At 43.0% G+C, this 16,167-nt stretch overlaps 1 protein-coding gene across 3 annotated transcripts in view; it reads left to right on the forward strand.

Annotated features, from left to right (window-relative positions):
• NR4A3 (nuclear receptor subfamily 4 group A member 3) overlaps positions 1 to 16,167 on the forward strand; it is a 225,668-nt gene that overhangs the window by 160,539 nt on the left and 48,962 nt on the right. For all 3 annotated transcript variants that reach the window (XM_069620602.1, XM_069620600.1, XM_069620601.1), the window contains one exon: positions 996 to 1,174. In XM_069620602.1, coding sequence (XP_069476703.1) covers positions 996 to 1,174 — 179 coding nt within the window. The remainder of the gene's footprint in view (positions 1 to 995; positions 1,175 to 16,167) is intronic.

Here is a 16,167-nt window from a genome sequence, read left to right on the forward strand (position 1 = left end):
CCTTTTTACACTATATGGGTAACAAGGAAAGGGGTGGCGGGAGTGTTGCAATATCCCCCTGAGACACCGTGCATCATCCCTCAATTGTATTGACAGCCCTACTTCAACCAAGGATATCCAGCTCCAAACTAGGTACAGTATTGTGTGAAGTAGAGTACTGTATGGAGTTGGGGTGGTTGCAATGTAGTCATAGATATGACTCATAATACATAGGAATTGTAAAAAGCACAAGGCCGATGCTGTAGGAACCGGCAGCACCTTTCAGACTTGTCAAATCTGCTTTGGCAGTGGAAATGTGGACACATAAATGGAATTTCCACTGCATCCCATCACTAATGGCTCCTCGGTGGATTGGAGAAAGGGGGACTCATTTGTAAGATTGTAGAAACAAGCTGATATGTGCAGAGTGGCTTTTGGACTGGCGCCACAATATGGAGCATTTTGTGTGATGTTATGACATAGCTGGTTAGAGAAAGGTTAACTGTGTTGAAATGTAAGATGTCATGTTTCACAGTGCAGCTTTGTCTGGAAACCTGTTGTGTCTGGTGAAGGTCTTAATGTTATGTTTTGATGTTGTAGCCACAATACAAAATAGCATTAGCCCAGATTAATATTTTAAAAACCATCAATGCCATTAAAATCGTTCAGTAATAAGTTGAATTAGCACAATTATTCAGGTTCTCTCACTAAAAGATATTAATTATAATACCTACTGAATATACCTACACATGTATGAAGTATATATGCTTTAGATTTAAAAAATATGTGCACCCATGACTGCCATCTTCTTCCTACATGTCAATAACATTGTAAATGAGCTTTGGTAGATCTTCTTGAAAGCAAACTGAAAGTCAGAGTGGAATGACACTATCCTTTTGACAGGGATTGTTGCATAAGTAGTACTACGAGATAACCAAAGAAGGGTTATCTGTTGTGTGTTTGACCAAAAGTGGGAAGCACAGGTTCACTGACATTATGCATTATTTCTGTTTCAGATCTCATACCGCCGAAGACAAATTTGTATTCTGCAATGGCCTTGTGCTTCATAGACTGCAGTGCCTTCGTGGATTCGGGGAGTGGCTCGATTCAATTAGAGACTTTTCCTTAAATTTGCAGAGCCTTAATCTCGACATCTCAGCCTTAGCCTGCTTATCAGCTCTGACTTTGATCACAGGTACTGTATGCTGTTTCCAAGTTTCAGACATCTGTCAATTTCTTGCTCTAAAGTGTAATAGCCAACAATTGATAAAAGGCAAACATTAGCCTTGGGTTGCTTGATTTTCGGTGCACAGCGGACATATCCTAGCATTACTGGGTGTACTCCTCCTTTTGAGGTTGGTGTCAAGACAGCTTTAGATATGTTTGGTACCCTTCGGTTCTGGCACTGTCAACCTTGTGACATTGGAAGGGTATGCTACCCAGAAATCTCCCTAATCCATCGCCTGTTGGTTTTTAGCCTCTGCTGTAGTTCTGTGAATCATATATGAAAAGAGACAACACAACGTTTATTTATTGTGGACTTTGATAAGAGTGTCATGCAATTTAAAAGCATTAGCAAATGAGTTTCATAAAGTCTGCTATCCTTAAATGTTGATATTTGTGTTGTTTACCGCCATGCGATTGTGAGAATAAACGATTGTGAGAATAAAAAAGCAGTAGAAAAATGTTAACAACATTAGACTCCCAAACCCGATCACGCATATTATTTTAGATCCCACACAGACTTGGATATATTTAGTTTGTTAGCAGATACGGACTGTCAAGTCCTCTAGTCTGTCTATCCAGCTATTATAACACATGCCCTATTTAGAGGCCCCTTTTGAGTCAGTCTGGTGACAGGGATAAAAACAGCCAGTCTTTAAGATGGCACCTATTTTTGACATATGCTCAGATAAGATTTTGAAGTGAGAGTATTTCACTCCTATTGTTTGTTGGGAGTATTTTGACTCCCTATTTTTTGAGGGAGTATTTGCTGATTTTTAGGGAGGAAATGTGGCTTATGCAACCCTTATCTGTAGGGCTGCATAGGCTTGGCCATAGCCCATGAGGTATTTATCTACTGCAGTATTTCATAAAAACAACATATGCAAGTATTACATCTTAATAAAGGTGAAACTAACTTACAACTACAACACCAAAATTTACTTCCAGTAATCCTTCATTTTAAGGGACATAAATCTGCAGGCAGACCCCCAGAGGCAGTAAGCCCAGGTTAAGACCAATATATTTATAATGCATAGAAGGGTCATGAGCGACGCTCCCATACATTATCCTTCGGTTACGTTAGCCTTAATAGTATAGTAGTAATTACATTTGTAATAAACATGACATGCAGTATTTTAAAAATACTGCATGATGGTTTTCTCAAATTCTGCTTATTTACTATGAGATTACTCCAGTGGTACCAGTAAACTCTTAATATTGTGGGCACTCTTAGATGTCAGCATGCAGTAACATTAATTAAGGCATGTGGAAATCTAGGCTGCAATACCGCCAAACGTATTATAAGGCAACCAGCCCCCCGTTTAGCGTTGAGTCAGCTCTGCTGTGATTCAAACCTTTGTCATGCAGGCTGAACAAAGATGTGTGGGGTAAATGCTTAGCTCACTTAACTATCTGGCTGGCATTCTTCAATTACTTCATATATAACCTGATTGGAGGGCAATAAAATATACACCCATTAGAGGCATTATGCGGTTTGTGATGGTCTGTTTTCCTACCTGGATAACCAGGAATCCTCATATGTAGAATCCCCCTTTTCCATATTTGACCCATAAAGATCGATAGATTATTCCAGCTGTAAAATCTCGCTCAGCATGAAGGCTGGTTTAAGATCTGTAAAGTGATGCCTACAATGGATTTATCATGGTAGACATATAATTGTCGCTATATATACAAGAGCTTCCCTATGCCTCTAAGCCACTCTTTAGGTTATTCACAATTATACATACTGTCACACCTTACCTAGCTCTACCCACCATTGTGAAGGGAGGACAGCTCAGTGGCAACGCGTGGGTCTTGTAAGCAAAGTCACGCTGAGCAACACTGGTTTGAATTTCGAATCCCGGCAAAAGAAAAAAAAAACATTAAAAGAAAATCGAGTGCTCTATAAATATCTGCACTTGCACGATCCGAATTTACAAGACCTAGTAGGAATGTTCCCCATCCGCTTATCTCCCTCCCCCATCCCCTTGCCTTGTTGCACCTTGAGACACACATGTGTATAGGCGCATTACAAATGAAGCATTACATTTACATTACATTACATACCCACTCCAAACCTAAAATAAAACATCACCACCATGTTCTTGTTAAACTTGGAATGAACTACTGTCTACAAGGCGGGTTAACTCACTAGAGCATTGATATATTTCCCTCGGTCACCTCTGGACGAAAAGGTAGATCCCTGTATTCAAATATAGTAACTCATCACACGTTTTCACTCAGCGGCACATAGCTAGATGTACAGTAAAATTGGGTATCAAAATGCCCCCCTGTGCTCCTTTTTTTTATTTGTAGTTGTTGGGTGACGAGTTCGAAAACAAGGGAACAATGCCTCAACGTGTCAGGAAACTTAGTTGTTTATAAATTGAGTATCCATTCTTTCAGTTCCTCCAAGAAATAATTCTCGGTAGAGCATGTCTTTGCGCCATTTTTTGTTGTTCTAGCCCAGTGAGCCTTCCTTTTGGGTATTGAGAACCACATTACATTCGAGTGCCCAATTTGAGTGTTATATTTTGTTTTATTTTTGTTTTTGTTTTATTTTTTGTGTGCTTGAAGTCAAACCTTACACAATCTAACAGTCAATAAAAAATCGCTCATAATTCATAGCTGAATCATATCAAAATGAATACATGTGACAGCAATTTCATTATGGTTTACTATGTGACATTGGGCACTTTACTAACCACACAAACTTCTCATGTGTATTTTATTTATGCTTTGAAACAAAAGGATATGTATGTTACATTTTATGTGTAAGCATATTAAAATTATCAGTTGGAACATAAACTTATCAATACTTGTTGAATTAGAACTTGTGCTCACGTTCCAACCTTTTCCTGTTTGCACTTTTATGTTCAGTTATTGATGTGAAGACATTTTTAGATTGAGTGTCCTCATGCTTTCCCTGGGTGGCGATGTGAAGGATGGGTGTGCTTACGGAAACGTGTGAAAATGAAACCATTTTATATGGAAGATGGGACAAAACTCAAACATGTGCTGTAAGCAGATGCTATTACTCTGATTTCCTCTGATGCAGTTATGTCAGTTCCAGAGATATTTTTGCGTGCTAGAAACTTTGGTTTGGTTGAGGGTTACCATAGTTACTCAAAGGCAACTCTATTGATGGTTTGAATCTGTCTAAAGTATAAACAGGTCCACGTTCCATGTGTGAAATATCTTGGGCTGTTATGCAAATATCTGGCAGTGATTCGGAAGGGAAACGTAGATCAAGTGAGTGGGAAGTTGAGGCTCTCATGTTGAAATGGCATAATTTACCAATTTCCGTTATCCGAAGTGTGAATTCAGTCAGGATGTTCTTGCACTCTACATTTCTTTATTTGTTCTGGGCTTTGTTAATGGACCTTAACTCCCACAGGTTGTCTCACCTCAATCCTAAGATTTTTCATTTTTATGGGGCATGAAGTCCCTGCTGATGTAGCTGCAAGCGCATGTATCATGAATGGAGTTGAGGGGGGTCTCTTATTCCCGAATTTGTAATGCTACAAACAAGATGCCTTGATTACCAGTTGTATTGCTAGGCAACACTTTTATGTGCAATGGCAATCTTTAAGAGAGAAGTGGGCTGGTTCGCAGCATTGAAATTTTGGGACCCTTAATATTTTTAAAAAATGTGACTGACATTTCTAGACATTTTAATGCATACTTGGTGTAATATCTGGAAAATCTCTAAACTCCCCAAATTACAAGTGTTTTCATATCTCTGTGGTAATTTAGTTCTGCGTTCTACGTTTATAGATTCTTTGTTGGGCAGATGGGATGGTGTGAACCTTTAATCAATGGATCAATATAGTCTTATTTTGCCAGAGACATATTTTTTCAATTTCTGCAGGTTAGCGAATTTTTTTGCAGTCTTTTCACTGACAGTAATTGGACCAGTTATGAAGTCTTTCTTCTGTGCATTGGAGAGAAAGGTTGCAATTTCTCACTTCTACCAGCTGTTTTTCGCTGGAATATGCTACATGGGGATATGATAGTGGATACATGGGATCCTTAAATGGGAGGAAAGGATCCAGTAATGTTGCTTTCATGAAGAGGTGGGTCCTTCTGCTTAATCGAAGGTTACACTAATTTAAGTTTTTATTTTGTTGATGTAACACACCTGCCAGACTCAATAGATGGACTAATCGTATGCAGTATCGGTGACCGAGATATGCAGAGGTGGAAGCAAATTTGTTCCACATGTTTGTGGATTGTTCAGATCTGCAAAGATTCTTCAGATCTGAAAAAAGGCAATATTTATAAAACAGTATCAGGTTTTTGTTCATACTTGTATAGGGGGATCTCATTTGGTTGAGACAGGAGTTGGGATTTCCTGCATCTCTTCCCAGGTGGGAAACTCTTTTTAGGTATTTTCTTGTCTCTGCTGGCAATTGCCAGGGTGGGTGTCGAAAGACAAAGGGCCTCATTATAAGGATGGCGGTCCGGATACTATGCTACCGGTAAGCATACTGGCACTGTAGTTCCCGGACCGCCATGCTACGAGCTGTGCTCACGGGCGCCTTTCAGCCCACCAGGACGGGCCTGGCGGGCAGAGCGGCAATTGCGAGCGCAGCATGTCGGAAGACGTTGCCGGTGCATCCGATGTCACCATTCCCATTGACCCCTATGTGGCTCAATGGGAATGGGGACTGGCAGGCACCGGCACCTGGCAATGCAGGAATTACCCAGTAATTCCTAATTGACGAGTGCCGGAAAAAATGCAACTCCGGCGGCAGGCACGGCTGCCGCCGGGATTGTAATGAGGACCTAATACTTTTTTGGGGTGAACGCAAGGTTTCCTGAAATGGTTGGTAACTGTTTGGGAAAAAGAAGTTCTGTTAGGAGAAAGCTTTTTAGGCAATTATCTGGGTCATTTGAGGTCATTCGAGGGAAGCACATGGTATTGGGGAAGGGTCTGCACGATTTAGAGTCTTGTAAACCTTTTAGTTAGTTCCCTTTTCTGAGTTCGACTCCATGGGAATTGCCATATTATTGAATGTGATATTTACCACATGTGATAATATCGCATAAGATAATGGTTTTGTATGGTGGAAACTTCCTCAAAACCAGCCAGTTTTTATTTAGAAACTTTGAATTAGGCGGGTGGTTAAACATTCAGTTTTCCGAAATACTGCATGTTTTACACTACCATCAAAACTCTAAAAGAAGCCCATAGTCGGTAACTTGGAATAATGCAGTGCCATACGTTCATTTGCACATAATATTAAGCGTTTGTACTTTGTAGAGTATCTACTATGAATCGTTTGAACCTACACACTTGCACTTTGTTAGTAACTGTATGTACGTATGTATTTAACGTGCATGTTATTAGTGTTCAATGTATAGTATAGGGCTTTTGAATAATAATGTAAGATGTCCTAAATGTGTGATTTTTTTTTGTAAACTTATAGTGAGAAGTTTACAGTTTCATTGTTGTTTGCTCATATTATCCAACCAAATTTGTCAGTAGTGGTTAGATGTTTTTTAACACTTGTGCATTTTGGGCGTTATTTACTATGTAATTGCTTCAATGCACCCCAATCCGTATTGTTTAGAATTGCCCTATTAACAGAACTTTATGGTAATAATCGTACATATTTTACCGTAAATCCAGCGCTTCATACACGATTTTTCTAAGTGGAAGTGTTTTACTGCCTATTTTTTGAAGAAATTGCATTGAGTAATCTCATGCACATTAAAAGATGAATGTTTCCCATACATTTCCTCTTCAGATCAGCCAGTGATAATCCTCTGCAAATAGTCTGCTCTCAGCACTGATGGAATATAGCACAGATGGCACAGTAAGTCATATTGGTCAGATAGCATAGTGAATAGAGGGCTTGTTTTAACATCCATACAGAGCCTGCTGACGCAGGTTCGAATCCCGGCAGGGCCAAACTCAGCCTTTCATCCTTCTGAGGTCGATAAATGAGCACCTAATAAGCAGTGCTCCGATGCCTGAGGGTTCGTAGCGCTATATGAAGGCAAATTATTATTTTTATAAAGGTTAGCTGTGTGGGTGGAAACGGGGACGTTTTATTGGAAGTATGTGTGTGGTATGCTGCTTATTTGTAGGACTTTGTGAGTCTTCTAGTTACCATTTATTCCAGATCCAAATGGTCAAAAATTTCTCAAGCTGAGCTTTTTGTCAACATTGCCACAGATGAGGATATCAGGATGGTGTATTTCCAAAGTGGTTTGGATGCGGGCTATTTATCGCATATGGCTTCCAGGCTCTAGAAAAAAGAAATGTTTTATTTTGAGAGGGTTGGTAGCAAAACACGCACTAAGGTGTCCTAAGAGCATCCACACCAGGTAACAAGGTATGTTCTGGGGATCTCTTTTTGACTCAAAGCATCTAAACTTATAGTCACCCAAAATTCAATTGATTGGAAACATACTCTAACTAGTTTGAGCAGTACTACATGTATCAACCCATTTATCAAAGGTTTTTATTTCCTATACCGAGGTTCTGAAACCTTTTACCTAGTTTTTTCTGCTCCGCCACTTCCCTTATTAATCTAAGATAGTTAGTTAAGATAGCTCACCGGCTGCCGGTAAGATAGCTCACCAGGTTGAGCACTCGCTGCTGTCATCTCTGTGTGCAGGTTGCAGGTTGAATCCGAGCAAGGCCAACCCAGCATTTCATCCTTCTGAGGCCGATAAATGAGTACCAATTTCGATTGTGTTATAATTGTATGTAAATATGTTCCTGGCACAGCTCTTTGGTGAAAGCGCAATATAAATAGAAAATCATTATTGTTTTTAAGAATTTTCTTTTTCCAAGCTAAAGGTGTTGCTGCACCCTGGCAGTTGGGGACCTCTTGGTGGTTGATTTGGTGAATCATTGGCTCTGTTTTTAAAATGTTCTAATGTTAGTTTATCTTATGCACAATGCTAATATTGCACATTATCTATGTGGTATATTGTTAGAGTATGCTTGTATCATCTCTAAGTGTTCTAAATGTTCACAAGTGTATTCATTTTTGATGATGATGCTTATCATTACTTTCTTATTGCTGTTGTTATTGTAAAATGCTTGGTGCACCTTTTTCAGCCATATTTGCACTATATTGAATGTCTCAAATAAGTACATTGCTTTTCCATTTGAGGCACTCCTCCCAGTCCCCTTTGTTCACAGTCATGGTGGAAGTTTGGTGATGAAAATGGTGTAGGTGGGTTTGCCCACTACAGAGAATCTCATCACCTCCCTCTGCCCAAGTTGACTTGTTCAAGTTCAAGACGCCTGATTTGCCAATAGGCATGCTTTGTGGATCAGCCATCACACTTTCTCAGTTCTCTTTAAGTAAGGCAGATACTGGCTTCTGGATGTGCAAGAGCTTTTCAAGACTGTACCACCATTAAACATGAAACAGAGTACACTGTAGCATACATTGCGGGGGATAAGCGAATCACGCAATCCCTGAAATGCTATACCAATGGTGCCGTGGCGGCTCCTACCATTGCTGAGTCCTCCTTGACTGGAAACGTATAGATACCTGGCTGTCATGGTTAAAGTCTAAGGCCCTCATTACGAGCATGGCGGTCTGGGAAGTACGGTACCGGTAAGCATGCCGGTACCGTACTTCCCGGACCGCCATACTCGAGCTCTGCTTGCGGGAACCGTTTCAAACTAGACGACCAACCTTGTCAGATCAGGCAGATATTCATTGCGTGTGCACTAGTCCAATAAAAAAAGATGTGCTCAAAATTAAGGCCACCTTACACGTAGACAAACCCAGAGAACAAATGTGCCACCACACTTAGAAATAAAATAAGAAAAATTAGCAAAATTAAAGAAAGGCTTTATGACCATCTTCATCTGCCTGCATTATGATCAGTTTCCATCTAGTATCTCTACTGATCAGCTCTTCAGAATCCAGTCCTCTGGGCAGAACGGTCACTTTTTTATGGCAAAGGTGGTTTCTGAGTAGTGCTACAACCTACATTGCACCTATTCGCACCTGTCTCCAAATAAGTGGCGGACCTGTCTATTTCACTCCCTATAATGAGGCCTATACTCCAAACAAAGTAAAATAGGGAATAATATGTAGGCATGTCTATCCTTTTTAGTCACTTGCATTGGTGATGTGTTCAGCCCAGTGACACGAGTAGCACATTCAAAAGAAGGTGACCTTTGCTGCATATTGCCTGACATGAAGTTGGAGGGTAATGAAAAGGCTGCATTTCATTTATGGAAATGTTAGCTAAAATTACAATATGTTTTTACTTGCCTAAAAGTGCAGTAGTCAGGAATAAGGACTACATTTTTACACCATGAGTAAATCCTATTACTCTTGACATAACAGTATTGGTAATACAGACCTATTTTGTATCTGGAGTCTGGCCCGTTCATTTCCTCAACTTCATTCCAGAGTTCCCCGGAGCTCATCCACCTGAACGTACCACAAATAGTACATCGATACATTGAGGGTTTTTATTGTATAATATGCAGCATTCTGTTTTTATTGAAGTGCCCCAGGTATCATCTGTAGTGCAAATCTCCTTTTCTTGTTTTCAAGTACTGCATGAATAGATATTTTGGTACTGTTTATGTTCCTAAATTTGGTTTATGAGAGCTTAATTTCCAGAACATAATTAACTGTATTGCTTATGTTATTGGTGTTAGTTTCCTTTGAGGAAAGATCTTAGCTGGCATGCTACCAGCCTACTTATCTGTAGAATCTCCTGTACACGCATTGCGGGGACTACCAGAAGGCCAGTGATGGCTAGGTTTTGGCCCTGCCTCGGAGACTGCTTCCCCTCATCACTGCTTAGCTCCGCCTTCCAGAGCTTAGGTCCCAGTGCAGGCTTCTGTGGCATCTGAGTTGGTCAACGTCGACACCTCACTGGACTTTTCTCCGATTTCCAGGAGTCCATTTAGTTTAAAGATTGGCTACATTGTTAATGAAGAGGGTGATTTCATTGCATATGCAATATAGCTTCTGTACCCTGGATAACATCGACTTCCTTCAAGAGTTCTACAGCCAAGATGTGGAACTCACTGCATTGATCACTAATTTGATGTAGTTGGACCTCGGGCCAGAGTTGATTTTATGCATGCCTCAACCTATGTGAAGTCCCATATGTATTTTCAAAAGTACATTGCCAAAGCTGCTGAAACACTTGGTTTTTCTGTGCCCACAAAGGCTGTGGTCCAGTTTGACCTCGCTGACATCTTCAAACAGGATTGTCCAAATAGGACCCTTCCTCCTTTTGACACTGCTGTTGCTGCCTCTGTCATTACATCATGTTGTAACCTGCCTCCACTGGACCAATAGCTGTCCAAGAGGCATATCCTGTCTCCCACAAATCCAAATATGTTTGTCCATACACCCAATGCCTGAGTGGTGCAGGTCGTCTCCCTTCCCCTCTTTACCCCTGGCCATGGGTGGCAGCAAACTTGATTCCCTGGTTCACAAGGTTTTTGCTTTGGGCAGCCTAGCTTTGAGGACACAGAATGCCAACTGTGCCTTGTCTAAGCACACCCACACTCTCTGTGGTGTTGTTTCCAAAGCTGCAGACAATATTCCCATGCAGGAAATGTAGGAGTGTTTTACCTCTGGTGGAGGATGGCAAGGAGGTGGCAAGCCAGTTACTACAGTCTGACCTGGACACAGCATAATGTCCATGGGCACTGGATCTGTCCTGCTTAAACACTCCAAGATGAGGACATCCGGGTTTGTCCCAAATGTTCAGGAACAAATCCTTGACATATTGTTTGTTGGTGATAATCTGTTTGGTACCAAAACGGATGAGTTTCTGAAAAGAATGTGAAGCCTCCAAGCCACAGCAATGTTTCTAGATGTACCCTGCCATGGTAGAGGGCAGGCGTCCTCCAGCATACATGCACAGTGGTATTTCTGCACAAAGGCAGATGCAAAAGTGCCAAGAAATGCAGAGTTGCCCATTCCAATGTCCCTTTGGCAGCCCAATGTCCCTTTGGCAACCCCCGATCCACAAAATCTTCAATTTGAACTTGTCTCTAAAATCCAGTTACAGAAAGGTTGTCTCTTTATACCAGAGATTGGCAACACACAACCTCCAATGCTTGAGCCTTCCAGGTCATGTCACTGGGATACTCCCCTTCCCTAGACTCCTTCATGTCATAGGAATTTCAGCAACATAGAGCGAAGGCTGCCATGGAGCTGGTACCCTCCCCGGAGAGTGGGAAGGGTTTGTACTGCCTTTATTTTTTTGTGTGTCGAAGGAGGACTGAATCCTTCACCACAGTATAGATCTGTGGCTCTGAATTTGAACCTGCACAATTACAAATTTAAGATGATCAAATTGGCTCAACTTCTTCACGCCCGCATGCTGCAAAATTGGCTGGTGTCACTGGACCTTCATGACGCCTACTTCCAGGTGCCGAACCATCCAAAGCAGAAGTTCCTGAGGTTTGGAATGCCATTAACTGTTTAGGGTGCTGCCTTTCAGCAGTTCCTCGGGCCAAGGGTCTTCGCCAACCAGTTGGGAGTGGTGGCCAAACATCTCAGGTAGGACAGGATTCTTTTCTTTCCTTACTTGGACAATTGGCTAATTTTATCTCATACCCCGATCTGGTGTGGGCCAATCGGCACCACACTTGTCATCTACTGCACAGCCCCAAGTTATGCCATTCCAGTTGCACAAGATCTTAGGGTCTTTCAGCACACACACACACACAGACACACACACATGCAGGGCTTTACCTCCCGAAGATCAGGTGGGGAATATCTTGCAGATGGTAAACATCTTCCATACCCAGAAACAAGTCCCAGTCGTTCCCTTTCTTCATCTTCCAGCATCATGGAATCCTGCCGCTTTGTGGTACCCTAGGCCCGTTTGTACATAGAATAGCTCCAGTGGCTGCTTCACTGTCAAAGGTGTCCGTTTTTAGGTGTCATGACAGATCTGTTTCAGGGCTTGAACAAAGTATCATAGAGCCACTTGTGACCGTCCTACAAGACAGTGTGGGGGAGAGCCTTTTCAGCAACCTTAGACTCACTTGACAGTTGTCACAGATGCCTCCCACAAGGTTTGGCACACTCACCTAAACAACCTGATGATGGGCGGACTGTGGTCCCTTGCAGAGACATGAGAATATGGCAATCTGCTGAAATAGCGGCCATCAGTTAGGCCCAGATTGTCTTCCTTTCTTTTGTGCAGGGCAAGTGTGTCTTGATTCTGAGAGGTTGTGGTGTTGTGAAATCTGTGCAGGGAAGCAATTCAACTGTAGCTCTGGGCTCTTGAAAACAATGTTTCTCTGTCAGCTGCCCATCTTGCCAGAACAGAGAATGTGATTGATGATAGCTTGAGCAGGCAGACATCGATATCCCACTAGAGGCAACTCTGTCAGCAAGTCCTAGATCAGAATTCACTCTTTGGTGAACACCTCAAATGGGCCTCTTCACCTCAATTGTCAAACGGAAGTGCAAATTGTTCAGCTCCTGGGAATTCCCCTAAGGGTATAATACAATATGATTGTAAGGCTTAACTTCACAAATGAATGACCCACCTTTAGGAACACCGGGATCAGAGACAGCAGTGTGGTTATCAAGAACCTCCCTGTGGACCCTGAGCCCCCACGCCAGTGAACGGCTGCAGAAACCCAGGCCCCCCAGGGAAACCCTCTGTGGGAAAAAAACCCTGGTCGTCCGTCGGATGAAGATACTTCCAGATGGAATCAGGAGTGGAGATCGTCGGATGGTATTTTCTTCCTTGGTTCTGGGAAGTCAGCAGAGTTTATGAATGGAGGTGGTCGCTTTAGTGGTAAGATAGGTCAGATGAGGTAGAAGTGAGCTAAGGAAGCAGTCAAAGCTATTAGAATTGTGTATCCAGTGTATGCACCTGTGATGATCAATCTGAGAAGGGCACTGTTCAAAGGCAACAGGGAAGCAAGCAGGAGGTGTGTACTCTCTAGGTAAACAGACACACGTAGAGAAAGTCAGGAAAAGTATGGTACAAGAGTGTAGAGCAAGAATCCTAGCCCAGCTATATTCCGTACCCTGATAGGTAACAATCAAGGACTGAAGGAGGGAAGCCAACGGCCCCTTGTGACAAACATTCTGCTAGATAGTGTTCTGAACCCAGAATTTGTTTTCTTGCGGGCCAGTTAATGGAAGGGTTATGGATTCGTAACCATGGGAGGCCCAGAATGACAGGGTAGTGCGTAGTTCTGATTATATTGAAGAAGATTAGCTTCTCGTGTGAGGACATTGAGATACCCAGAAGTCCAGTTTGTTCCGTGATAGGTCCCGAAGTAAGTGGACTACCATCAACGCTTTCTACTGGAATAGCTACAGACTTCAGAGTGAGAGGAACCTGATGTTGAACAGCCCATGCGTCGTCAAAAAAACAGCCTAATGCCCCGCTATCTATCAAGGCTGGTATCTGGACGACTTCCGTGGTTCCCCAAGAAAGGGAAAGCTTAATAACCACCATCGTGGGTTCTGAAGGACTAGGGGGAGCAACCGGGTATAGAGAAATTGGGGAACTTGTGTGTGGCGGCCGAACCGTGGTTCCCATCACGGTCGGTCTTTCACATTTCCCAACTTTTTTGGAGGTACTACGGGACAGTCTCTCAATGTATGAGTATTGCTATCGCAATACATGCATAGGCCAAGTGTTTTCCTCCTTGCCCATTCCTCCGGGGTTAAAGGACCCCGAGCAGAACCCAATTGCATAGGTTCATCAGGAAGGACCGCCTTACTTGCAGTGGTAGTGCGACTGGTGGATGGAGGAGAGTCGTAAGTTGAACGGTTACTCTGGTATTTTCTTCTTTCTGAGTGCCGTTCACAAACCCGGTAGTCTAGTTGCATGGTTAGGGTTATCATCTGAGCCAGGTTCGGAGGACGAGGTACCCAGGCCACCTCGTCCTTTAGATTGTCGTTTAACCCCCTACAGAAGAGAGGGATTAAGGCATCGTCTGCCCAGGATGTATCGGTGGCCATCTGCTTAAATGAGGTGATATAGGACAGAAGATCCTGCGTGCCTTGTCGGAAATCGAGTAGCCTCTCTTGAGCTGCTACTGTTAACTCCTGACGACCAAGCATAGCCCTTAAACTGTTTAAAAAAGCCGGATAGGCATCCAACAAAGGGTTATTGGTGACTACTAAATGAGTTACCCAGGCTAAGGCAGGGCCGGTCATGTTGGAGATCATGTGTCCCACCTTGTCCCTATCCGATGGGAAGAAGGCCATCTTAAAGGCAAACTGAGTTTATGGGGATTCCCATCAAAGCGGCCCCGGGGGTAGTTCTGAGCTTTGAGGGGATCGATTCATGTGTTGACGAAGTGTCGCATTCTCTTGTTTTAGGGCCTGTACTTCGGCCGATAACGACTGTACTGCAGCCATCAACTGCTGTGTCTGATCCATGTCTTCCTATAGCACTTAAGAATAAATATGGCGTTGCTATCTTTATAATACGATATGATTGTAAGGCTTAACCTCACGAACATATGACCCACCTTTAGGAACACCGGGATCAGAGACAGCAGTGTGGTTATCAAGAACCTCCCTGTGGAGCCTGAGCCCCCGCGCCAGTGAACTGCTGCAGAAACCCAGGCCCATGTCGTCCGTCGGATGAAGATACTTCCGGATGGAATCAGGAGTGGAGATCTGATGGTATTTTCTTCCTTGTTTCTGGGAAGTCATCAGAGTTTATGAATGGAGGTGGTAGCTGTAGTGGTAAGCAGGAGATAGGTGAGATTAGGTAGGAGTGAGCTAAGGAAGCAGTCAAAGCTATTAGAATTGTGTATCCAGTGTATGCACCTGTGACGAGCAATCTGAGAAGGGCGCTGTGCAAAGGCTGCAGTATAAGCAGGAGGTGTGTACTCTCTAGGTAAACAGACACACATAGAGAAAGTCAGGAAAAGTATGGTACGAGAGTGTAGAGCAAGAATCCTAGCCTAGCTATATTCCGTACCCTGAGAGGTAACAATCATGGACTGAAGTAAGAGAATTCCTCCTTTACCAGCCCGCTCGTAGGAATGGAGGAGGAACGTTCATGTGCTGCAGGGCGTTGTTACTGAACGACTGTTAGGATTAGTATGAACTCGTGGAGGTCTGTGGAATCGGTTTTAAACACAGAACAAATAGATGGAGGGATCTGTTTGGAGTGAAAAGACCGAATAGGAATTACTGCTGTATGAATACCTTAGCCGCAAGACGCAGGAAGAGTTATGGAGCGGGCGAGAATAAAAAAGGGGAACAACTTCAGAACTCTGCAGGCAAAAAGTAGTAATCAGCTGGTGTTAGAAAGCATGAAAACGTTAGTACAGATAAGTCCAAACTCACGTAGCGTTCGCTATGAGGAGTAGCAACGTAGCGGCTTCCGGGAATCTCAGACTGAAGAATACCCTCCGAAGGGAGAGGCAAAGCCAAGCAGTCACGTGACACCTGCACGACTCCAATGCTGCAGAGACCAGAAAGCGCCATGTTAGAAGGAGGAATACAAATACAAGCAATGTGCCTTCACCGGTGCCACAGTGACCAACAGAAGAAGCGCTGCATGACAAAGGGAGGCTCTAGAGTACTCATTGGTTTTTAAGTGGAACTTTGCTCTCCACAGTGCATCTCCACCTATTCTGCTGTTCCTCTGGAGTCATGCCCGTAGGATGTATATCCCAGAATTTCTGGTAATTTCCATCTGCCTTCTGTAACCCTTCCTCCCCTGGGGATGATGAATCTGCTCTCCGAGCCACATCCCTTACCCAGAACCTCAATAGCCTCAACCTTCATGCTTGGCTGCTGAGAGGCCGCTGTGTAAGGAGTGGTATCTGTCTGATGATGTCCTGGATGTTCTCTTTTCAGCCAGAAGGCCTGCCACTAAGTCCACCTATTTCTGCAGAAGGTGCAAGCCCTTGACTTGGTTCCAAGAGAAATGCCTGGACCCCTTAATCTGATCGACCCCTCAGTGTTCTGCTATCCTTTGCCTAAGAAGTCCTTCAGATTGGCACTGTAA

Source organism: Ambystoma mexicanum, chromosome 5q (genome assembly GCF_040938575.1).
Source record: "Ambystoma mexicanum isolate Mex_15411 chromosome 5q, UKY_AmexF1_1, whole genome shotgun sequence".
Classification (NCBI taxonomy): Eukaryota; Metazoa; Chordata; class Amphibia; order Caudata; family Ambystomatidae; genus Ambystoma; species Ambystoma mexicanum.